The 25,839-nt window shown below is 46.3% G+C and overlaps 1 protein-coding gene across 2 annotated transcripts in view; it reads left to right on the forward strand.

The window, feature by feature from the left end:
* Positions 1-25,839, forward strand: part of RANBP10 (RAN binding protein 10) — a 66,635-nt gene that overhangs the window by 24,219 nt on the left and 16,577 nt on the right. Inside the window, exons 3-4 of one of the 2 annotated variants that reach the window (XM_029202995.1) lie at positions 428-480; positions 23,290-23,457. In XM_029202995.1, coding sequence (XP_029058828.1) covers positions 428-480; positions 23,290-23,457 — 221 coding nt within the window. Of the gene's footprint in view, positions 1-427; positions 481-4,709; positions 4,770-23,289; positions 23,458-25,839 lie in introns of those variants that run through there. The other variant, XM_029203004.1, reaches the window with a different exon arrangement.

Here is a 25,839-nt window from a genome sequence, read left to right on the forward strand (position 1 = left end):
TTCCATGTTTTGGTCTTTGCTGAAGAGTGACTTGTCCCTTTGGGCTTGATCTTGCATTATTCTGCCAAGCACTACCTAGGATTGAACTAGTTACTTTAGGCACTTCTTGGGAATAGATTCCGCCACCTTAGCTGGAGCCAGAAACCAAGGGACTGGAAGCAGTGACTCCAGGAAACTTTCCTCTGAAACTGAAGCCGGTGGTTCCTGGTTACAGACACTACCTCCTGTTTCTCCAGCTGCTTAAGGCATTGAGAGATTTCCATTAGAAAATCAAAATGTAAAGGTTCTCCAAGAACCACTAGTTTGTTAAAAGTGTCTCTACATTCATTGCTTTTCCTGTTTTTCTGTCTTTTACCAAGAAATATTTGAGAAGGGAGATGCATAATCATTTGCTAACCAGAATTTTTGTATGTATGCTTTTTCAAAGGTACATGGGAATAGGACTCTCAGCTCAAGGCGTCAACATGAACAGACTTCCTGGTGAGTCATTGGCTAAGAGAACATTTTTCTGCTCTCTTGATCCGTTCTGTGATGAGAGTCATGGTGGCAGCCAACAAGCTGGAGAGGACTTTGTTTGCTGGCTGCCTACTTGCTAAGCCAAGCCATTGGGTGGAGGATCCTGAAAGGTGGCCATTGGGCCGGGCTGGTGTGGGCTTCCATTCCAAAAATTAATTGGCAAGTGATTGTCCTTCATGGAATTTGAACTGTTTACAGTCAAAACCAAGTGACCTGAGCTTGCTTCCAGTGGGAATACACCTCATTAGCCCTCACTGCTATTGGCCTTTGCTTACCAGCATGGGACTCTGGCATATATGGAGAGGAAGGCTGCCACCAACATTGGTTCCTTTTTTATCTTACCATGTTAATGACCAAAGTCTTTAAGTGACCTCCATGTGGAAGACAGTTGAGGCAGTTTCTTAATAAATAGGAGGATGTGCGTGAGACTTAGATTTACAGTCAGCAAACCTCAGATTTGTGGAAGGCTCTGGACCCTGCAGGTGGGCCTCCTCTACCACCCAGGCACCCTTTCAGCTGTTTTCTGCCCAGCAGTTCATGCCCAGTCCTGGGCTAGGCGCAGTTGAGGGGACAAAAGCCTCTACCAGAAGCTGGTGGGTTCTAGAATATGGTCCTCAGTCCATTTGTCCCTTGAGTGGTGTAAGTGGCATGGTGCAAGCTGTCCTGACACTGTCACGGAGGCAGGAAAAGTCCTTGTGTTTTTGCCCGGGCCCTCTCTACTTTTTGGCCTCTGACACAGAGAAGGCAGCTGGCTTTTTCCAAAGAGTGAGTAGCACTTAAACCGTATGTCTTTTCCAATCTATGTTTAATATCAGTCAGGTTTTTCGTCATTGACTAATTTCAAGTACTTGAAATCTAGACCTGCTCAGGATTCAACTGTCAGGAACCTGACTTTTTTAAAAAAATTGGCTTTGATCTGAGCAAAAACTGTCCTTTAGTTATTAATCAGAATGTGTGTGGCATGTTTGGCCTCTTTGTGTAGCGTGCAGCTGTGATCTTTGTTATTCAAGCCTTGGCCTTTGCTGACTAGCTGTATCTACAGTGTTCATAGCTCTGTCTCTTTGTGAACAGGGAGCTTAGAAAAATAATTTCCCATCAAAGGTAAACTGATTCTTAAATCTTTTTCTTGCACTAAATGTGCTCTTTGAACTTTTGCATGGCTTTGGTGGCAGAGAAAAGAGGCTTTTATAGGTTCGTTTTACAAAAGTAACTACTATAATCTGTTATTGGGTGGCACTTTAAGCAACTCTGAACATTGGTTAAATGAATTTTTGTTAATCTGTAAAAGAATACTATGCAGCCATGAAAAAAATGAGGAGGCTCTTCAAGTACTGTTTTGGAGTAATCTCTGGGATGTATCACTAAGTGAAAAATACAATGTATATTATGCTACCAAATGTAAAAAAAAATGAGGGAAAATGAATATATCTGTATCTGCTTGTACACGCATAGAATATCTTTGGAAAGCTAAGAAAAACTTGTAATATTGGCTGTCCCTTGGGACAGGGTGGCTGGGGATAGGACTGGGAAGGAAATTTTTCACTTTTGAAGCTTTCACATTTTCTTTCTTGTGAATATATTACCTGTTTTAAAAATATAAATAAAATTAAAATAAAATAACCAAAAGCAAATGCCCCTACATCAAGAAGCCCTCATGCCTGTCTTTTTTTTTTTTTTTTTTTTTTTAATGCCTGTCTTTTAGCTGGTCTTGGAATGCAGTCTTTTACCATGTGCATGATATTCTGAGTTCCACACACTCATCCTTCTTTAGTAAGAATCGTTTTCGCCTGGCCATTGGGTTTGGGATCCATGGTGTGGAGCAGGTGAGGTAGGAGGAGTTCAAGGTCTGCCTAAATTGACCTGAAACTGTTTGCGATGGAGCCATGTGGAGCTGTCTCAGTCTGTTTGCCTTGTTCATAAGATGGGTCTTTTGACCCCTCTGGGCTGCTTAGAGGTGAGCTGCGGGTCTTGTGCTTTGACATTGTTAATGTAACATAGTTGTGAAGTCGGACCCTGCCTGGCCCTGTAGGGAGAAGGGGCTTGGGGACAGTGGATAAGGTGTTAGTTCATGCACTAACACATCAGGAAAGCTAGCACCTTTTTTACATCCTCACTGGTGCATCTCTCTTTCGGCAAGAGAAAGGAGCCTCAGTGTTCTGTGGATATTGTACCTGTCTTCATTTTCACTCTGCCTGCCAGCTCCTGCGGGTTTTCCTTCCTGCTGTATCTGATCATCTCTCTCATTATTCCTTAAGGTGGAAAGTAGGAATCAGGTTGCATCTAGATAGGGATTCTCCCTAGGAATGATGGATGCCTCTGGCTTTCCCGGATACAGGGCTGGTTGAATGGCTGCGCAGACCTAGCACAGGACAGATGTAGGGATAGCAGCAAGACACTCCTCTCAGGAATGATGGGGGGGCCTGCCACTGTTTATCCCAGCACTGGGTTTGGAAGATCAGAATCCCCTTTGGTGCTTTCCATTTCCTGGGGTCACTGTGTGTGTGTGTGCACGTACATGCACGCATGTGTGTGTGTATGATGAGCGTAACATTCTCCAAAACCAAAAGTATCATCATTCATAAACAGTTATACCTGAAACTACTTGGATGTATTTTGGTAGTGAGGTGAGAGGTAGAGGATGATAACAGCTAAAGCCTTTCTGCCAGTTGCTTCTGATTTCTAAGAGGTCATTGGTTGAGGTGAAAGCTATTTGGACTGTTTGGATGTATGGTTGGTGGGAGGGGAGTGATGGTAGTGACCTTAGCTGTGTCTAGAATTTGAGACTTTGGTGTTAACTCCAGATGAGATGTTTGAGGGTTGATGTGTCTCCTTGATAGATACAGGTGTATTTAGTGGAGGGTAGCTGTAGGGGTGGTTACTGCACCACAGCACTGTGAAGTGGTGTTTCAGCCTGGCATTTAGGGGCAAATAGGAGTTTGCCCGATGGTTTTGGGCAGTGGTACTTTAGGGCCTGAGAGTGGATCCATAAGTTTTCTGCTGTGATGGGATGGCTTCCTGGGAACAGTCAGGATGAACCAGTTGAGGGAAGAGTCTTGTGTACTATGGCAAGGGGCCTGGACTTCTGTATATATAAGCAGTGGGAGCTGCAGGAGCGTTTGTTTTTTTTAATTTTTGTTGAAGTATAGTTGATTTACAATGTGGTGTTAGTTCCAGGTGTACAGCAAAGTGAATCAGTTATACATGTACATATATCCTCTCTTTTTTTTTTTTAAGATTCTTTTCCCGTATAGACTATTACAGACTATTGAGTAGAGTTCCCTGTGCTATACAGCAGGTTCTTATTAGTTATCTATTTTATATATAGTAGTGTGTATATGTCAGTTCCAATCTTCCAATTTATCCCTCCCCCGCCATATCCCCTGGTAACCATAAGTTTGTTTTCTACACCTGTGACTCTACTTCCATTTTGTAAATAAGTTCATTTGTATCCTTTTTTTTAGATTCCACATATAAGTGATATCATATATTTGTCTTTCTGTGTCTGACTTACTTCACTCAGTATGACAGTCTCTAGGTTCACTCGTGTTGCTGCAAATGGCATTATTTTGTTCTTTTTTATGGCTGAGTTTCAGCAGTGTTTTCAGCAGAGGCAAGATGTGATCATATTTGCTAGTCCAGGAGTGAACTAGTTTAGAAGAAGCCTTCTAGAAGGGGTCAAGGCTGGGCTGGGGCTCCTGGGCAGTAGAACTGTGAGAGCTCAGGCATGTCAGGGAACTTCAGGAGGTGGTAGATTAGTTTATCAGTGAATCCATCAGGGACAGTTGGTCTTTTAGGGAGGACATGTTTTGGTGTTCTCTTCCTCTCTTGTTAGCTTGTTCAAGTAGCAGCTTTTTCTTGTGGCATTGCTTTTAGTATATTCTGCTTTGGCCATCTGGTTCTCTTAATGTATAGGAAAATGACTATGATTAATATTACTGAAACCTAAAAATGTCTTTGTGACTGATCCTTTAGATTAATTGAATCCGTTTTGTTAATTATTAAATAAAGAACAATCACTGTTATCAATCTGTTGCTTTCTTTTTTTTTTTAATATTTATTTATTTATTTATTTTGGGTGCGCTGGTTGTTAGTTGCGGCACATGGGATCTTCGATGTGGCATGCGGGCTTCTTAGTTGCGGCATGCGGACCCTTAGTTGCGGCATGCATGCAGGATCTAGTTCCCCGACCAGGGATCGAACCCGGGCCCCCTGCATTGGGAGCGTGGAGTCTTACCCACTGGACCACTAGGGAAGTAAGTCTGTTTCATACATATTTTTAAATTGAGATATAATTAACATACCATAAAATTTACTCCTTTAAAGTGTACAATTCCGTGGTTTTAATATAGTTACAAAGTTGTGCTACCATCACTGCAGTCTAATTCCAGATTATTTTCATCATCCCAGAGAAAAACCCCATACCCATTAATAGTCATTCCTGGACTTTCCCTCCTTCTAGCCCCTGGAACCACTAATCTACTTTCTGTCTCCATGGATTTTCCTATTCTGGAGATTTCATATCAATAGAATCATATAATATGTTGCCCTTTGTGACTGGCTTCTTTCAGTTAGCGTGTTTTCGAAGTTCGCCTATGCTGTAGCATGTTTCAGAGCTTCATTCCTTCTTGTGGCAGAATATTATTCTGTTGTATGGATATATCACATTTTGCTTGTCCATGCATCTGTTGATGGTCATTTGGATTGTTTCCACCTTTTGGCTGTTATGATTGATGCTACTATAAACATTTGTGACAGGTTTTTTTTGTAGACATGTGTTTTCATTTCTCTTGACTGTATACCTAGGAGTAGAAATGCTCGGTCATATGGTAACACTGTTTAGTCATTTGAGGAACTGCCAGACTGTTTTCCATAGTGGCTGCCCCATTTTACATTCCCACTAGCAGTGTATGAGGGTTGATTTCTCCATATCTTTGCCAACACTTGTTATTATCTGACTTTTTGATTATAGTCATCCTAGTGGGTGTGAAGTGGTATTTCATTGTGGTTTTCATTTCATTTCCCTGATGACTAATAATATCAAGCCTCTTTTCATGTGCTTATTGACCATTTGTCTGTCTTCCTTGGAGAAATGTCTATTAATATCTTTTACTTTTTTTTTTTTGGCCACGCTGCGTGGCTTGCCTATTTTTAAATTGGGTTATTTATCTTCTTATTATTGAGTTGTAAGAGTTCTTTATATGTTCAGGATACAAGTTTCTTGTCAGTTATATGATTTGAAAATCTTTTCCCCTATTCTTTTATTTTTAATTTTTAAATTAAAAAAATTTTTTTATACAGCAGGTTATTAGTCATCAATTTTATACACATCAGTGTATAATACATGTCAATCCCAATCGCCCAATTCATCACACCACCATCCCCTATTCTTTAGGTTGACTTTCTTTTTTCATATCTTTTCTATTATGGTTTATTTTAAGCTATTGAATATAGTTCCCTGTGCTATACAGTAGGACCTTGTTTATCTATTTTATATATAGTAGTTTGTATCTGCTAATCCCAAAGTCCTAATTTATCCCTCCCCTTACCCCCCCTTTCCTCTTTGGTAACCGTAAGTTTGTTCTTTATGTCTGTGACTCTGTTTCTGTTTTGTAAATAAATTCATTTGTATCATATTTTAGATTTCACATATACATGGTATCATATGGTATTTGTCTTTTTCTGACTTCACTTAGTATGATAATCTCTAGGTCCATCCATGTTGCTGCAAATGGCATTATTTTGTTGTTTTTTTATGGCTGAGTAGTGTTCCATTTTGTGTGTGTGTGTGTGTGTGTATTAGGTTGTCCTTTCTTTTATTCTTTTTTTTTTTTTTCGGCCACACTGAGGCACGTGGGATCTTAGTTCCCCGACCAGGGATCGAACCCATGTCCCCTGCAGTGGAAGCACAGATTCTTAACCACTGGACTGCCAGGGAAGTTCCAGGTTGTCTTTTCTTGATATCTTTTGAAGTACAACAGTTTTTAATTTTGATGAAGTCCAATTTATCTATTTCTTTCTTTTGTTGCTCATGCTTTTGGTATCGTATCTAAGAATCCTTTGCCAAATCCAAGGTCGAGAATATTAAATATGTTTTCTTCTAAGAGGTTCATAATTTTACTCTTTTTTTTTGGCCACACCACATGGCATGTGGGATCTTAGTTCCCTGATCAGGAATTGAACCTGTTCCCCGTGCAGTGGAAGTGGGGAGTCCTAACCATTGGACTGCCAGGGAATTCCCATTTTACTCTTCTGTTTAGGTTTTTGATCCATTTTGAGTTAATTAAAAAAAATTAATTATTTATTGGGCTGAGCCAGGTCTTAGTTGCGGCGCGCGAGATCTTCGTTGCCATGTGTGGGATCTTCGTTGTGGCGTGCGGGATCTTTAGTTGTGGCATGCAAGCTTTCTCTAGTTGCAGCAAGTGGGGGCTACTCTTCGTTGTGGTGTGCAGGCTTCTCATCGCAGTGGCTTCTCTTGTTGCGGAGCACGGGCTGTAGGCACGTGGGCTTCAGTAGTTGCAGCATGCGGGCTCAGTAGTTGTGGCTTGATTAGAACTTAAAGTAGCTGGGTGAAGTGGGTATGGAGGTAGTGGAGGCAGTTCTCACCTTCCTTGAGGAACCCAGCAGACTCTCTGTTGCCTATGAATGGTTGATTGTGCTTTGCCAGGCCCTGAAAGTGCAGTTAAGGGGCAGCCGAAGAGCCTTCCAGGCAAGAGCACAGGACTTATACTCCTCTGTCTCCACTCTGTCTTTGAGCAGATCATGCCTCCAGAAACCCCAGTGTTTTGCTTAAGGTCCAGTAGACAGTGAACCCGCTTGCCCCAAAATGAGCTTACCTTCCTGCAGAAACCAGATCCTATACAGACTGCCAATAAACACATGAAAGAATGCTCAACATCATTAATCATTAGAGAAATGCAAATCAAAACTACAATGAGATATCATCTCACACCAGTCAGAATGGCCATCATCAAAAAATCTAGAAACAATAAATGCTGGAGAGGGTGTGGAGAAAAGGGAACCCTCTTGCACTGTTGGTGGGAATGTGAATTGGTACAGCCACTATGGAGAACAGTATGGAGGTTCCTTAAAAAACTAAAAATAGAATTACCATATGACCCAGCAATCCCACTACTGGGCATATACCCTGAGAAAACCATAATTCAAAAAGAGTCATGTACCAAAATGTTCATTGCAGCTCTATTTACAATAGCCCGGAGATGGAAACAACCTAAGTGCCCATCTTCGGATGAATGGATAAAGAAAGATGTGGCACATATATACAATGGAATATTACTCAGCCATAAAAAGAAACGAAATTGAGCTATTTGTAATGAGGTGGATAGACCTAGAGTCTGTCATACAGAGTGAAGTAAGTCAGAAAGAGAAAGACAAATACCGTATGGTAACACATATATATGGAATTTAAGAAAAAAAATGTCATGAAGAACCTAGGGGTAAGACAGGAATAAAGCCACAGACCTACTAGAGAACAGACTTGAGGATATGGGGAGGGGGAAGGGTGAGCTGTGACAAAGCGAGAGAGAGAGGCATGGACATATATACACTACCAAATGTAAGGTAGATAGCTAGTGGGAAGCAGCCGCATAGCACAGGGAGATCGGCTCGGTGCTTTGTGACCACCTGGAGGGGTGGGATAGGGAGGGTGGGAGGGAGGGAGACGCAAGAGGGAAGAGATATGGGAACATATGTATATGTATAACTGATTCACTTTGTTATAAAGCAGAAACTAACACACCGTTGTAAAGCAGTTATACCCCAGTAAAGATGTTAAAAACAAAACAAAACAAAACAAAAAAACCAGATCCTCATGTGTTCCCTGTCTCTGTTGACAGTCACTGTCCACCTTGGCCCATAAGTGGGAGGAGACCTCAGAGTAATTGTCTCTCATCCTATGGTTCTGCTACTTCCCAAGCATCTCTTTAATTTGGCCCCTTTCTCTATCCCTACTCCATTGGGCTATTTCCATGGCCTCCTGATTAACCTCTTTACGTCAGGCCTCTGCTCTCCATTCCCTTTGTACACTCTGCCCCTTGCCTGCTTTGGATCTCTGACCCCTCTGCCCACAGGACACAGGTGCTGTGGGCCCTGCTCAGCCTTTTCTGCCACCTCTCCCCTCCACACACGCTGCACACCAGTATGTCTGTGTGGGACCCCAAACATCCTGCAGACATTTCCTGCTGTGCCCCTTGGCAGATGTCCTTCTTGCCCTGGAGGTGTCCTTCTTGCTTGTGACACCTCGTGCAGTCTTGCCTGACCCCTTCAGCCATGATCATGTCTCTGATGACACTTGCCACCCTGCCGCATGTGATCCTTCCACATTTATGCAACTGTATCCTTGCTGGGTTGTGAACTCCTTGGGGCTGGACCACATCTTTTTATAGCAGCTCTCCCAGAGTGAGCACAGATGCCCTTGGGCTATGGGAGCAGGCCATTCCTGCATTTCCCTGTGCTTTGCCTCAGTGAAGTAGCTTCAGTAAGCCAAATGTGTTTTGGAACCAGTGCCGAGTCAGGTCCCCCTGGCCTGCAACCTGCCTTGGGCTAGAAGCCTTCATCTGGAGCTCAGCCTCCCATCACCGCCCTATTGTGGCACTGGTAGTGCATGGGGGCTCTGCCACTACCTTCATTCTGTAGGAGGAGTCACTGTCTCCCCTTTTCTGTATGTCGGGGCTCAGTGTTGTTGAACCAACTACTGACTCACTTTTGCTCATGTGCAGAAAGACACCTAGGGCTGTGGTTGGCTTCCCGAGCAGTGTAGCTCAGTGGCCAGGAACATGGACTCTGGAGCCACACTGCATTTGCATCCTGGCAGCTGTGTTACCTAGAGCAAGTTCCTTAACTGCTCTGGGTCTCAGTTTCCCCATGTGTAGAATGGATGCGATACTAGTACCTAACTCATATGGGATGGGTATGGGGCTTGAGTGCTTAAAGTGCTTAGAATAGTGCCTGATACAAAAGAGGGGTACACAGATTTTAGCTTCTATTGTTATTGAGAAGGTTTTTTTTTTTTAATGTATGTATGTATGTATATATTTATTTATTTTTGGCTGTGTCGGGTCTTCATTGCTGTGCGTGGGCTTTCTGTAGTTGTGACGAGTGGGGGCTATTTTTCGTTGCTGTGCGCGGGCTTCTCATTGTGGTGGCTTCTCTTGTTGCAGAGCAGGGGCTCTAGGCCTGCGGGCTTCAGTAATTGTGGCATGTGGGCTCAGTAGTTGCGGCACGCGGGTTCTAGAGCTCAGGCTCAGTAGTTGTGACACATGGGCTTAGTTGCTCCACGGCATGTGGGATCTTCCTGGACCAGGAATTGAATCCGTGTCCCCTGCATTGGCAGGCGAATTCTTAATCACTGTGCCACCAGAGAAGTCCCCAGAAAGGTTTTTGTTTGTTTGTTTGTTTTTCCTACCTGAGGAAGAAAGTACCTATACATTTAAAGTTCTTTTATGGGTGTTTGTGTATCAGAGTGGAGTTAGGTGTAATCTGAACTACATTTTCTCTCCAGTGCTGTGTTTTCTGCATTTGAGTAGACACGTTTAGTACATTAGCTGGAGGTGAATTATGGAGGACAAAGATGGAATAGCAACCAAAGTCAGGATGTTGATGTTTTGAGTGTTTTCTTATAGGTTTTCCTGTACTGGCTCAGCAAGCCCATCTTTGCCTTTAGGGCTGTCAGGAGTCAAGGGTAGCCACGCAGAGGGTCTCACTTGGCTCTGGGAGCAGGTGGTAACAGGGAGGGCTTCTCGTGTGAGGCTGTGTGCTCAGTTTTTCCTGGGAACATATGGGCATGTCGTAGCTTGCATGGTCAGAGGTTTTCTGTTGGAAGATGTGGAAGTTTTGATGTTTATCTTTTATAAAGTGTTTTTGGCCTCCTTAAGTATGAACCAAGGAACAGGTGTGGCCCAAAATAAGAATGTCAGAACGCTTGGCTAAATGGCTTTGCAGCCAGGAAGGATGATCTGCAGGTAGGTGAGTGTACCTGCAGCCCCACCCTTCGGTTGTTGAGCTGGCAGCAAACCGCATGGGCTGGGATCCCTGGATTGGAGAAGCAGGAGGAAAGTCGGGGTGTGGATATAGGGGGATTTGGGCTTCTCCCAAGCTCGGGTGCTTTGAAGGGGGCAAGGATAGAACAGATCTTCCTTCTGTGTCTTGTACGTCAGACAGAGCCAGGGAGACTCAGGCTGTGTTGATAGGTGGCCTCATCCGCATCAGAGCTGGACAGCTGATAGTTTCCTCCTTGCCATTTCCTTGGAGGAGACAGCTGTTCTCTTGGGGTAGCATCTATTACCTTAATTACTACAACCCCTCAAAGGAGAACCCAGGCCCGTTGAGGCATCCTTTCCTTGAACTGTTGGAAAAGAAGCAGCTGGAAAACCACAGATGGGGATTGGGATGGGGGGCATATCTTCTGAAGCAAATGGCACCTGGCAGCTGGGCCTCAGTGGGGGTGAGAGGGGAGGGTGTAGTGGTAGGGCAAGGAGGGGTGGCAGGGCGACTGTCTGCTTTCATTCCACATGATGGGTCATGATCAAGTGAGCATCTTTTCCTCTCCCTGGAGCTGACCTTATTAAGACTGTTACCTTACTAACAGAGTGAGCTATTAGGAGCACACCCATGGGAGTGTTTGTGTCCTAATCCCTGTGGCTGGGGCCTGCTTCTGCTGGGTGGGACACATTCTGCAAACAGCTGATATTTCATATCTGCGTGTGCCATGGGAAAGGAACAGCAGATAGCAGAGATCAGGGCAGAGCCCTGAGGGTCCATGCCAGGTTCATGAGGGCAGAGGCTAGCTCCTGTCGGTGTGGCAATAAATAACTGAGTGTTGGATATCCTTTCTCTCTATCCTCCTAAGGATATGCAGAATAAGGTGTCTGCTCAGAGCAAATACCAATAGTAGGTGGCTTTGTGCAGCAGATGTCTTAGAGATTACTGACACGTAAGTGGGTTTCCAGTAGTCTGGAAGTGCTGTTAGTCTGTACCCACCAAATGGGGACTGCTTCTGTCCCACTCCATGTGGGCTGAGACCCTTGTTCCCCACAGCTGATGAGCCCCCTTTGTATTCATCATCGACCACCACCTCTCTTTGGAGCATCTTTCACCTAGGATCTACGTTGCTTCACAGGGGTCTGCCGTGGGGCTGCTCATTCCCTCTGTGAGGGAAGTCGTGCTTCTCTCCAGCTGAGAGGGTTGAATTATCAGGGCGCCACTGGGTGTCTGGGTTACCTCCTCCTAATCCCGGCAGTGCGCCTGGGAATAGGCCTCAGCAACCCTGGCTTGATTGTAGGTGCTGTACAAGCCTCCCAAGTGAGTACTGCCTGAGGCTGGTGAAGGGAAGAAACTGACTCGAGATGGTCCTGAGTTCACGCCTATAAGGTACCTTGAGGCAGCCCTCCCTGGAAAAGGGGGGCAGCCAGGAGATTCCCTGAAGCCACTGGAACAACTGCCCAGGACCTGCCCAGCTGTGGGAAGATAGGTTGGGGTTTATGCGCTTGGTGCTGCCCAACCCCTTGTTGCCTTTCTCATTCTGTTCTTTCTTTGAAATGTCCTTAGGAAATGACTGGGTGGGAGTGGAGGGATAGAAACCCAGAGGCCTTGTAGCTCTGGCAGCAGGCTCTACTGGGCAGTCCAGGCAGAGGGTGGTTTGGTAGTTGGGCCCAAGGGCCAGGTAGCTGGTCCAAACTCCTGGTGGTTCACATGGGGGTTAATGGTTTGTGCCACAGGACCCTCCCCAGTCCCTACTATGGAGCTTGTTTCATGTAAGAGGCCCTCTGTTTCCCTGCTGCTCCTCTCTGGGCCAGCAGTGCCCTTGGCCCTGTGGCCAGTTAAGCCCGTGGTCCTTTTCCATGGGCCTTTCTTACCTCACCCACAGGGAGAGCTGTATTACCACAGTGTATCAGGGCTCCTTGGCAGCCTTTTGAAATGAGGCAGCTAAGATAACAAATAAGTTATTATTCCTGGGCCTGGGGATTTCTTGTCTACAGTATCCTGTTTTCTTCTTCCAGATACCAGCTCCTACCTCTCTGTAGCACAGAGGTAAAATTTTTGGATTTAAGGCTGTGTTTTTCAGGGCAAGTTAAGTCCTTTGAGATAAGAGGTTTCATCGACAGCAGAAGAGCCAGTTCTGAAACCTGAGTTTGTCAGTCTCTGAAAACAGAGATTATCAAGTGTCGTCTGGTGTGGCTGGAAGGCTGGGGTCACATGAGGGTGGAGCTGAGTGGGGACCAGTTACTGCTCAACCTCTTGTTGCCTCCTTGAGGGAGTCTGTATCTAGGGGTCCTGGAAATACTGGACTACCACACTGGGCCGCCTTTTGGGAAGGGTTTTATGCATGCCCATTTCTCAGGATCTGGCAGTATGTGCGGAAAGTCACAGGCTCCTACATTACCAGGGGTCATCTGTCCACTAACTTTCCCCAGAAGTTCGAAAGGACCTTAGTGGAAATAAGGACAAGCCAAACCCAATCCCAGAGGAGAGATACCAAGGCCTGGGAGGTGAGGTTGTACCTCAGTTTAGTGGGACAGTTCACCCCTTTCCTTAGCCTGATTGAGCATGGATGACAGACCCAGCCTGTTCTCTGGGAGCCTGAGGTGTTGGCAGGTAGCCCTGCCAAATGTGCCAGATGCCACTTGAGCCATGTCTTAGCCAGACCCAGCAAGACCCACCCTGGATGTCCCTGGGCCTCTCCTGGCAATCAGGTATCTATTTCTGTCAGGGTTGGGGAGGAATATGACCTGTAGAAGGCCCCTTTTTATGCAGGTGCTGGCTGTACAGTCCCTCACCCTGCCCATGGCTTCAGGCTGACATCTATCTCAGTGTAGGGCCTGGGTGCCCCTATGAGGGCAGCCTCTACCTGGTGTCACAGCTATCTGCAGAGATAGCCTTTTTCTCCTGCCCTCTTTGCCTTGGCTTTCATGTTGAACTACCATAAAGAGAAGACCCTCCAGGGCACCCCTGGCCCCTTTGGCCTGGAGCTGCCAGAAGCATCACCTTAGGCTTGTGTTGGTCCTGTTCCTTGGTCCCAGGGTTCCTAGAACTTGGGGTAACAGTCTTGTGAGTACTATGACAGGACTTCCTGATGCCACCACACGGAGTTTGCTGAATGAGAGAATCTCTTTTGCTTTCCCATTATCCATTGTCGAGCTGCTCCAGGCAGTGGGTCCTATCAGATTTTTTAAGATATTTGAGGTTATGGGGAAAACATTTGTCTGATGGATTTCCAGGGAGTGGTGACTCTGAGTGAGTGACCATCCTTGAGAAGCAGCCCTGCCATGAGGTCTCCTATGACATATGTGCTCTCTCCACGGTGACCCCAGGTTTAGGAAGCACCCTGGCTAAGCAAGCCCAGCGCCTTCCCTCCATAGCCAGCCCCATGAATGACATGGCTGTTGAACTCTGCCGACTGCTCCGAGGGCCAGGTGACCTCCCCAGGAAACTGGGGACAAGTAAGAGCGGAACAGGCCTAGGGCTGCCGTTGGCGGGCTGTTAGTTAGGAAAGCCACCTCCACCCCGCTCGCTCCCTCAGGAGAGAAAGGAGCAGGAAGTCCGAAGTGCCCGGCTTGACCATGGAGCTGGTGTTAGAGACAGAGAGGGCAGGGAAACTTGCCAGGGAGTGCCTCCTGTAGGCTGGTGTTCCATGTCCATTCTCGTTTAATCTTCCACCAACCCTGAAAGAGTTCAGCCAAGGGAACTCAGAGGGCTAAGAAGAGACAGAATTGGGATTCAAACCCAAGTCTTTCTGATCCCAAAGTCCAGTGATGATCAGGATCCATTTCTTGGGGAGAGATGGCTGATTTGGTGGCATGGGGATCAGCGCTTAACTAGTTTGTGATGCCTGAGCTGGACCCTGTGTGCTGGTCATTTGCGGGCTAGGACTAGAACCTAGTGGACAGGCGCAGCACCAGTCCCCTTCCAGGTTTCTGTGCTAATGTGCTGATGATGTGGAAATCTTTCTACTCAGAAATAGGAGTCCTCTCCATTCCTAGTTCCCCTGGGACTGAGAGGCCCTTGACGTGTCCTGCCATGTGGGAGTGGCATGGGGCAGCTCTTGGAGCAATCATGCTGGAGTCCCTGGCACCCCTATAGGGAGTCTCCCACCTTGAGGACACTGTAACCAGGGATGGCATCTGGGAGTGCCAAGATGGTGAGCCATTTCCTCAGCCACCCCCATACTTCTGTGATTGGGAGTTCCCCTCTGAGTGATGATGGAGGAGGAAGTGGGTGGTGCCAGAGCATCTGAACTGGGCACTTGGGGCCTCCTGCCTCCTGGCCTGAAGCCTCCTGGAGTGGCTTCTCCTTGCACCACTGGCATCTGATAGGTGTCTGACGTGGCAGGGATAGGCTTTTCGATGTGGGCACCAGGCTGGCTATCCATCCATTCTCTCTGGGAGAGACAGGGCTTATTCTCTTTGGAGAGGGAAGAATGGTTAGTTGGGTGGCACTCTCTGTCACAGTGTTGTCCCTATCATGCAGCACCAGCTATCCTTTGACCCAGAGCCACCTGGACCTGTCTCCCTACAGGGCCTGATAGCTGTGCAGGGCAGCTGAGCCCCCTCGTTTTCTTCTGGCCCTCACATCCCACTGTCCTCTGAGACAGCTGGCTCTGGCCCTGTGGTGAGGGTGACAACTCTAATTCCTGGGCACATCACCCCAGCTTCACACCAGGCCCATCCAGGGATGGGTGACTGCTTATCCTGCCAGGGCTCACGCTTAGGAAGTTGTTGACTTTGACTCCAGGGCAGGAATAGGGGGTTGGAGGAGGTCCTGTCCTGAAGCTGAGGGTGGTGGGGCTGGAGGGGAGACTTACCCAGGCAGAGGTATGGGAAAGACCATAGTTGCTAGACTCTCTTAATGAGGAGGACTAAGAACCATGGATTCTTCTAGAGCTGGCAGGGATATTTGCATCACCTGCCCTGTTTCATAGGTGAGGAAACTGAGACCAGAGAAGTTAAATGACTTTCCCAGGGATAGAGCCAGGTCTGCAGCCTCTTTCAAAGGTCCGGAAGTGGCTTCGCTATTAGTCTGTGTAAAAGGGGGCATGATATAGGCAGATTGCTCTAACTCCTTTGCTTTGCTTGAAAAGAAAAATCACGATAACAAAACTCACAGTCAAGCCCAGGATTGCCCATGGTGGTGTGTCAGCATGGTCTGACCCCAGTGTCTTGTACTTCAGGCTTCCTGCCATCCCTTGACCCATTTCCCTTTTCATTTCAACATACATTTCTTGAGCACCTACTGTGGGCCACGTGTTATGCAAGGTAAAGAAAAAGATGCTTGGATGTGGCCCCTTTAGTCAGAGAACTTTGGTTGCTTCAAGGTAGAGACTCCCATCTCTAACCAACTTGGTCAGCCAGACCTCAGGGCAAGCAGAGGAGCGAAGTCTTAGGGACTCAAATGGTGTCTGGGACTTTTCTTTCTGCCTCTGTCCCTGTCTTAAAAGTCCCTGCTTTCTGTTTATTAGCTTTAGTCTGTCAAACTGGCTTTCTACATGAAGTTGGAACAATGACAGCACAGAGCTTTGAGACCCGCTCTCCTCCCAGCTCCCTTGTACAAAAATTCCGGGAAGATCTCTTACTGGTCCAGCTTGGGTCAGGGAGGAGGCTAACTAGGATTGGCAGTCCCCACCGAAGCCACAGGGTTGGCACAGGGAAGGAGCTACTTCTTAGGAAAAGGAGTGCTATCCCCCAGTGAAGGGGAGCTGGCAGACAAATCCTGGCACTCCTTGTTCCCCTTTCCTGCTGTTTGTTCTTGCAGCCCTGGGGCACTTGTGCCCAGTCCCTTCTCAAAAGTTGATGGAACCCAGCCAGTTACCCACAGGGAGTAGTATTGGTCAGGTGACCAAGCCTAGGGTCCAGAAACCTTGTAGGGGTTACCTGAAGTTTGTTCTGATGGAGCCCAGTCTTCAGGAGCTCATGCTGTTCTACCTTTAAAGCATCTTCCTCTTCCCTACAATTGGTTGGGGCCACCCCAGGAAGGAGGAGGTTTTGTCTTCACCCTCATGGGTACCTGCTTGGAGCTTACTTGAATGTCCCTCAGAATATAGGAGACCCGGCGACTTCCCTGGCGGTCCAGTGGTTAAGACTCTGCGCTTCCACTGCAGGGCATGCGGGTTTGATCCCTGGTCGGGAAACTAAATTCCCACAAGCCGCGTGCCTTGGCCAAAAAAAAAATAGGAGACCCAAGCTTCTGAGAGTGTAATCTGCAGGACCACAGGCCTTTGTGGAGCCTCTCAGTGCCTCAGCTTCCTCAGCCCTCAGATGGGGATTACCATACTTACTGATTGGTTTGGAGTCTTGGAATGTTTCTTACAAGTAGACACCTGGGGTCCTTTGACAATGATGTCTAATTGCTCCCCTTTCATTTTGTAGAGAAGGGAACCAAGGTCTGAGGAGGTGAGTGACTGCCCAGGGCCTACCATCTTGGAGGGACAGTGCTATGTCCAGGACCAGGCTGCAGGGGCCCTTCAGGCCACACTGGCTACCCTGGCACACAGGACTACAGTGTTTCTTTCTAACAGAGGCCAAACCCCCCTCCTTAGCCCGAGACTGACAACAAAAAACAGACTCACTGCAGAATGTGCAACAGCAGTTAGGCCTTGGCCTTGTAGTTTTTCTTCTGTCTGCCCGATTCCTCAAGAATGGCCGTGGTAGTACTAGCTTCTGTCTGCTATACAGCTTCTCAAGCCCTGGGGAGAAGGTTCATTGAGGGCGGGGTAACTGAATCCATTTAGAGTAACTTTGTGCCCTTTAACATGTCCTCATCTATTTTGGGCTTCTGGTGCCTTTCTCTTGTGTTTGTTCTGCCCTTTCTAGTCCTTGACTAGCCTGAATTTTTCTCCCAGAGGAAAAGCAGAAAGCCATTGTGTGAGGACAACACATAGGAAAATCCTCCAGTGACTTCATTTTAAGTTTTCTGTCCACACCACTGTTTGTTTAGTGAGTGTTCCCATGGCAGCCCTGCCACATCTGGGATGAGCCACAGTCATCTCACCTGCCTCATATTGCCACCCGACTGCTTAGATGTCTAATAAGACATCTCAAACTTAATGTGTCCTAAAGATCTCTTCCTTCTGCCCATCTTCCCTGTCTCTTAGTAAATGGTACCACCATCCACCCATTTGCCTGGACAAAAACCTGGGAGTCATCCTTACTTCCCCTCATACTATCAGTGTGCACATCCAGCAAACCCTGTCACCTCTGCTCCCAGTCTTTCCTAAGTCTCACTCAGATCCAGCCCCCCTGGCTCTGTTTCTCAGACATGCTGAGCTCATTCCCATTACCCCAAAAGTTCTTCCTTCTGATTCTCTCATCAAGCAGACCTCTGCTCAGGGGTCAGCCCTCAGCGAGGACTAACTTGACTACTCCATCTTGGTCAGTCCTCATCCCCAGTCCCACTTCCAGCCTATCATCTGGCTTTGTTTTCTTCAGAGCACATTTCCTCTACCAGGTGTTTTCTTGTTTGCTTATTGATTTACTTATATATTAATGTCTTCTCTGCTCCTTTCACACCACCCACCACCCTCACTTTGTCATCTCCATGGAGTAGGCCTTTATTAACTAATTGATGACAGTTGGATGATGTATGTTCTTTCCAGAGGATGGGAAAGTAGCACAGAGGCCTTTTTTTTTTTTTTTAATTTATTCATTTTATTTACTTTTTTTTGTCTGCACTGGGTCTTTGTTGCTACGGGCGGGCTTCTCATTGTGGTAGTGCACAGGCTCAGCTGCTCCACGGCATGTGGGATCTTCCCGGACCAGGGCTCGAACCCATGTCCCCCTGCATTGGCAGGCGGATTCTTAACCACTGTGCCACCAGCCACCAGGGAAGTCCAACACAGAGGTCTTAAACCAAGCTGCTGCTGCTGCTGCAGCCACTGTTACTAAATGAGCTGTATAATAACATTCTGTTTTTAACCCCAGCTACCTTTCAAACACATACATATACACCTTATACACACACACAGGCTCTTAATTGTGTTTGGAAAAAATATTGTCTATGAAATGATAGCTTCAGTTGAATATACATTACAGCTCTGTGATTTTCTTTGAAAAGCTTTTAACTTCATAGCACTTTGACGAGCAAGAGACAAGTAGCTGAGGTGTTGCATCTCTGCACTGATCATTCCAGTTGCTCAGAAACAACTTCTATAGCCATAGTGGACTGTATTAGTTTCCTATTGCTGCTGTAACAATAGTAGTGACTTAAAATAATCATTTTACAGTTCGGGAGGACAGAAGTCCTAAAATCAAGGTGTCAGCAGGGTAGTAGTCTTTCTGGAGGCTCTTGGGGAGAATCCATTTCCTTGCCCTTTTTAGCTTTTAGAGTCCACCTACATTCTTGATTTATGGCCCCCATCGTCCATCTTCATAGCCAGCAGTGTAATAGCATCTTTCATTCTTTCTTTGCTTCCACCGTCACATCACCTTTTCTGACTTGACTCTTCTGCCTCTCTCTTACAAGTACCCCTATAATTGTATTATCCTACCCTCCCTGCCCCCAGATAATCCAGGATAATCTCCCCATTTCAAGAGCCTTGACTTAATCACTTCTGGAAAATCTTTATTACCATGCAAGTTAGCATATTTCACAGGTTCTAGAGATTAGGACCTAGGACATCTTTCGGAGGCCTTATTCAGTGTGTCACAGGGACTATGAATTTTCTTCCTCTGGGCAAATCTATATAATTGACAAATCATTTGGAAATTGAAGAAAAACAAAACAGGAAAATGTATCTATTTTTCAGCCAAACTGAGGTGATGGTGAATCCTGAATTGACTCTAAATAAATATTTTTTTTATTGAGTTCTTTAGTTTTTAAAAAATTTAAAATCCATATTTATAGCTTGAGTAGCTTGAGTTAAAAATCCAAAAATTCTATGGTAGGTTTGTCAAAATAATTATATAGTTTATTTTTGAAGAAAAGTATTCAAAAATACTTTAATTTTTATTTTAGGTCTTTGAAAATGTAAGCATCTGTTGTTTTGGTGATCATTATTGAGCACCTCCCTTACACTGAGACAAAAATAGCTCCCAGATATCCTTGAGTCACTGACCAAGTTGGAAACAGTTCTTCCGGATGATTTCTCTAGCTTTAATAAATCAAATGGCCACATTTGTATTCGTTTTTTAAGAGTTACCTACTGCTTCAAAAAAAAAAGTACCTACTGCTTCAATTGGAGAAAGCTAAAAAAAAAAAAAAAGCCTTCCAGTGTGTGTCTTTTACCTTCTAGACAGTAAAATCTGCATAAAAGATCTGTCACACAGGATCATCCTTGTGTGAGAAAGAAGTGGGCTGGAACTAGTCACTACACACAGACACACATACATGTATATGCACACACCTGTGTCACCGACTCCTGATGGTGGGGGTTGGGGGAAGGGTTAGGAAGCGGTGAGTGAGACAGGGACAGTCCCAGGAACAGTGACTGGTGATTGGAGAGGCTCAGCAGGAACCGGAATTGATCAAGGTTGTGAGCAGTATGCTAGGGGAGGACCAAAGAATGTTACAGAAATCTTCAAGGGGCAAGCATGGGCAAACCCTGACGCACTGGCCAAAGGGAGGAGCCAGTGAGCACCTGTCAGCAGCGGTGGGCATAGTTCTGAGAGGAACCATAGGAACAGCAAGCAGTCTGTCTACAAGGACTCTTTGGGGACGGCTAGAATGGGCAGTGGCTTTGTTGGACAGTCTTCTCCCACAGCCACATGGCCTCAGGAGGTGGTAAGCAGTGGGCTTGGCTTTAGGGAAGGCTGTGCTGGTCAAGCAGCATAAAGAGAGCCCCACCACCATCCCTGGCATCCCAGGCCACTGGAGCAGAAGTTTGGGTTTCTAGCAGCTGCAGGGCACTGTAGCAGAATAGCCCATCTTGGGAGACTCCATGCTGAGAGCTCAGGCCTCTAGCCTGAATTCTGGTGCTCCTGGCTTTCTCTGAATTACACATATGTTCTTTGTATGTGGGAAGTGGGGCTTCTTGCTTAGGAACCCTTTCCCAGTGGGCACTGTAATCTTCACAAAAGCTACCAGAACTAATTGGTGAGTTTGACAAGGATGCAGGATACCAGATGAATATATAAAAAATCAAATACATGTGTGTTTAATAGCTTTATTGAGATAAAATTTACATACCATAAAATCTACTCCTTTAAAGTGTACAGTTCAGTGGTTTTTAACATGTTTACAGAGTTGTGCAACCATTATCATAATCTAATTTTATTTTATTTTATTTATTTTTAAAAATAGAACCTATTGTTTGACCCTTAAGGATGCCCCACTTTCTGTACTCTTTTTTTAAAAATAAATTTATTTTTTAAATTTATTTATTTAGGCTGCTTTTGCTCTCCGTTGCTGTGCGCGGCCCTCCCCAGTTGCAGCAAGTGGGGGCCACTCCTCATTGTGGTGCGTGGGCTTCTCACTGCAGTGGCTTCTCTTGTTGCAGAGCACGGGCTCCAGTCGCGCGCGGGCTTCAGTAGTAGTGGCACTCAGGCTCAGTGGTTGTGGCTCTCCACAACTAGCTGCACACAGCAACGAAGACCCAACACATCCAAAAATAAATAAATAAAATAAATAAAATTTTAAAAATTCAATGTTATTATTAAAAAATATATATAATATTGAAAGTGAAATACTTAGAAATAAATTTGTTAAAAATCTGTTGAGAGAAATTAAAGAAGACCTAAATAAATGGAGAAGTATACCATGTTCATGGATTTGAATAATCAATATTATTAAGCTATCTATTCTCTCCAAATTGATCTGTAGATTCAACACAATCCCAATCAAAATCCCAGCAGCAAGTCAACTCTACACCAATAAAAAAAAAAAAGTGGTAAAGAAAAAAAATCCCAGCAGGCCTTTGAGAGATACTGTTAAGAAAATGAAAAAGACAAGCCACAGACTGGGAGAAAATATTTGCAAAACACATTTTGTATCTAAAATATATCTATAACCTTATAGGTCAGTAAGATATACAACCCGAGTTTTTTAAAAAATGGGTTAAAAATTTGAATAGACAATTCAATAATTTTCTAATAAACTGATGGTAAATAAGTATATGAAAAGATGCTCAACATCCTTGGACATTGGGGAAATGCAAATTAAAGCCCCTACATACCTACTAAAATGTCTAAGAGAAGAAGAAAAAACCAAAACAACTGACAGTAACAAGTGCTGGTGAGATTGTGAACTCATACATTGCTGGTGGGAATGCAAAACAGTACTGCTACTTTGGAAAACAGTTTGGCAGTTTGTTATCAAGTAAAAGATATACTTATCTTGTGATGTGGCAGTACCACTTCTTAGTATTTACTTAAGAGAAATGAAAACATACATCTGCACAAAGACCTATATACAAATATTTATTGGCTTTATTCGTAATAGCGAAAAATTAGAAACAGCTATATGTCATCAACTAGTGAATGGACAAACTGTGGTATGTCCATACAATGGAGTACTACTCAGCAATAAAAGAAGCAAAATACTGGTACATCTAACAATGTGGATGAATCTCAAACGCATTATGCTAAGTGAAAGATGCCAGACACAAGAAACTCCAAATTCTGTGATTCCATTTATATGACATTCTGTAAAAGGCAAAACCATAGGAACAAATCAGATCAGTGCTGCCGGAGACTTGGGGGTGCGTGGAGTGGAATTGACTGCCAAGAGGCATGAGGAAAAACTCTTTGTAGTGATGGAAATGTTCTATATCTTGATCGTGGTGATGGTAACATTTGTTAAAACTTGTTCAAAAAAAAAAAAACTTGTTCAACTATCAATTAAAAAGGAAGACTCTTATTACATGTAAATTATACTTAAGTTAAAAAAAACAACCACCATGGGACTTCCCTGGTGGCGCAGTGATTAGGAATCCGCCTGCCAGTGCAGGGGACACGGGTTCGAGCCCTGGTCTGGGAAGATCCCACATGCTGTGGAGCAACTAAGCCTGTGTGCTACAACTGCTGAGCCCGTGTGCCACAACTACTGAAGCCCGCACACCTAGAGCTCGTGCTCCACAACAAAGAGAAGCCATCAGGGTCTTCCCTGGTGGTGCAGTGGTTAAGAATCCGCCTGCCAATGCAGGGGACATGGGTTCGATCCCTGGTCCAGGAAGATGCCACATACCACGGAGCAGCTAAGCCCCTGCGACACCACTACTGAGCCTGCGCGCTAGAGCCCGCGAGCCACAACTGCCGAATCTGCACGCCACAACTACTGAAGCCCGTACGCCGAGAGCCCATTGCTCCTCAACAAGAGAAGCCACCGCAATGAGAAGCCTGTGCACCTCAATGAAGAGTAGCCCCCACTCGCCGCAACTAGAGAAAGCCCGCACGCAGCAACGAAGACCCAGTGCAGCCATAAATAAATAAATAAGATAAATAAATTTAAAAAAAGAAAAACAACAACCATGATACACCTCAGAGTTCAGTTCAAGCATCTTCTCCTTCATGAGGCTTTCCCCAACCACCTCCTTGTTTCATGGCCCTCTGGTAAGTCCCTTCCGGGGCACTCATGGTTTTGGTTCCTGTCAACCACAGCTTGGGCTCCTTCTTCAGTAGGGCTGCCTCAACTCCTCAGGGCAGTGACTCACTGAAGTCACTGCTCATTTTGCATAGCCAGACCCTGCCCACAGCTGGCTCTGTGAGAGGGCAGGAGTGCTGGTGAGGTGGTAGCAGGCTGGGGAGAGGAGCTCAGACCTGGGTGGGCTTCTGTGACTGTCTTGTTTTTCTCTCAAGTACCTCACCTCAGCTCTTGCTCTCTTTTCCCCAACAGGTTGGGATAAACATTCCTATGGTTACCATGGTGATGATGGGCATTCCTTCTGCTCCTCTGGGACTGGCCAGCCCTATGGTCCCACATTCACTACAGGAGACGTGATTGGCTGCTGCGTCAACCTCATCAATGGCACTTGCTTCTACACCAAGAATGGCCACAGCCTTGGTGGGTACATAGGGGACCTTGGAGGGTCTGCCCTGTGGAGCCCCTTGGGTTGGTGAGAGGCTTTGAAGCCAAAGCAGTGTTGTAGATCCTCTGCTGAGCTCAAGGCAACTGCAGTCATTTCCTAGCATCGGAGCCCTGCAAGGGGAACGGAGGGTATAGAAGTGGTCCCTTTGTTAATCCATCCGTTCAGCAGCCTTTATCGAGCCTGGGTCAGTGCTGAGAGAGCAGCAATGTCGTGGTCGTGCTCCTGGCCTGTGTGACACTCGTTGGAGCGAGGTTTAGGGTCAGTGAGAAGTTTGAGGGGCCCTAGTACATACTTCACAGTGGTAGTGATTTGCATGCCTGTCGCCTGGGCCCAGACTTTCTCTGGCCCTTCTGCAGGGCACTGGTTGCTATGGAGCAACAGTGAGAGCTGCTCTAGTACAGGAGGTAAACAGGCCGGAGTCAGATGGGGTCAGATCTCTTCTGGCCTGTTTGTGGTTAATAGACAGCAACCTGGACAGAGTTATATTAAAAAAGCCCCTTTGGTTAAACTGAGAAGGAGGGACTGATTGGAGTAAGGGCTGAGGAAGAGGCAGGTGGCATGAGCCGTGGCCGTGGTGATGGGTGCAGGCAGTGGAGAACAGGCCTGCAAAGGACTAGGGGTGCCGCAGCGGGGCTTAGTGATAGATGGGGTGCACTGGAAAGAAGGGAACATGGTAAAGTGGCTAGATTAGTGGTGCTGTCAACTAGGATCAGAAACCCAGGAGAAGCAGCAGTCCTTGGAAGGTCTTGAGAACTCTGGAGGATACCTTGAAGAGTAGTCCTGTACACATATAGGAATTTAGGATTAGAAACTAAGAGAGAGGGGAACTTTGGCTATTCTGACACCTTGCCGTAGTAGGGCTGACTGCTATTTGGCCCTCGAGTGAGTGGAACCCGTGGCCAAAGTGGCCCTGAGGTAGTACCTAACTGCTGGGCCTGCCTGCCTGGGTTTGCAGAGGTCTCTAATCTGGCAGAACCCTACCAGCCAGGTTGACCACAGACCTTGCCAGGAAAGGGAGTTGGGCATTTTACTTTGAACCCAACTTGTAGGAGGCTCACTTCCCCTGGTTTGCGGGACAGTCAAAAGGTGGCTGCCACTCCCCACATCCCTCTGTAGCTTCTCCAGGAGGTGAGCCCGGGCAAAACCAGGGGACCTGGGTGGAAATGGGGTTTACTTGTGGCTGGGGCTGAGCGAGCAGGAGCCAGCATTCCTCAACAGGGCCGTCAGATGCCACAGCCTAGAATGGGCAGCCAAGAGCATAGCACAGACGATGCAGAGCTGACCCAGGTGCACATCCGGAAAAACTCTCCCCTGAAATCCATGGCCACCTAGCTGCAGTTGCTGGTATCCAGCCTGTGAGGAGCTAGCTGCTGGAGGGCAAGGCCAAGGTCTCAAGATGACTCCTCATTCCCCACTCTGTTCTCTGACTCCAGCTATTTCCTGCCTCTTGACTTTTCTGCTGTCAGAGTCCCAGGGGCCACTATTATGGGCTATCAGTCCTTACCCAAGCCCTGTTACACTTGCCTCTCCGAGCCAGGCCCAGTTCTGCCTGTCTGCTCTGAATACCTGCCCTCCTTACATCTCTTCAGCTTGTCCACACTTTGCTCAGAGCATGGCACCTGTTGTGGGACATAAGATTTGGGGCATATCTGCTGTCCCTTCTGCACCTGCACCTCCCTCCTCTGGGCCCTAAGGTCTTTGTCAGTCAGATCCCTAGGTCCCTAAGGAGCTCATGGCCACCTTAATGTCAGCCCAGGCCCTCACACCGTTTTTATTTTATTTATTTGTTTATTTATTTAGGCTGGTTTGGGTCTTTGTTGCTGCACGCAGGCTTTCTCTAGTTGTGGCGAGCGGGGGCTACTCTTTCTTGCGGTGCGCAGGCTTCTCATTGCGGTGGCTGCTCTTGCTGCAGAGCATGGGCTCTAGGTGCATGGGCTTTAGTAGTTGTGGCGCGTGGGCTCAGTAGTTGTGGGACGTGGGCTCAGTAGTTGTAGCTCGTGGGCTGTAGAGCTCAGGCTCAGTAGTTGTGGTGCACGGGCTTAGTTGCTCTGTGGCATGTGGGATATTCCCGGACCAGGGCTTGAACCCATGTCCCCTACATTGGCAGGCAGATTCTTAACCATTGCGCTACCAGAGAAGCCCCCTCACACTGTTTTTAAAAACTCATCTCCCAGGACTTCCCAGGCAGTCCAGTGGTTAAGACTCCACACTTTCCACTGCAGGGGGCATGGGTTTGATCCCTGGTTGGGGAACTAAGATCCCACATGCCAGGTGGCGCGACCAAAAAAAATAGAAAAATAAAAAAAACTCCTCTCTCTAGTATATGTTTTTTTTGTTTTGGTTTGGTTTTTTAAATT

This window comes from Monodon monoceros, unplaced genomic scaffold (assembly GCF_005190385.1).
Source record: "Monodon monoceros isolate NGI ecotype Baffin Bay Population unplaced genomic scaffold, NGI_Narwhal_1 Super_Scaffold_10, whole genome shotgun sequence".
Taxonomy (NCBI): domain Eukaryota; kingdom Metazoa; phylum Chordata; class Mammalia; order Artiodactyla; family Monodontidae; genus Monodon; species Monodon monoceros.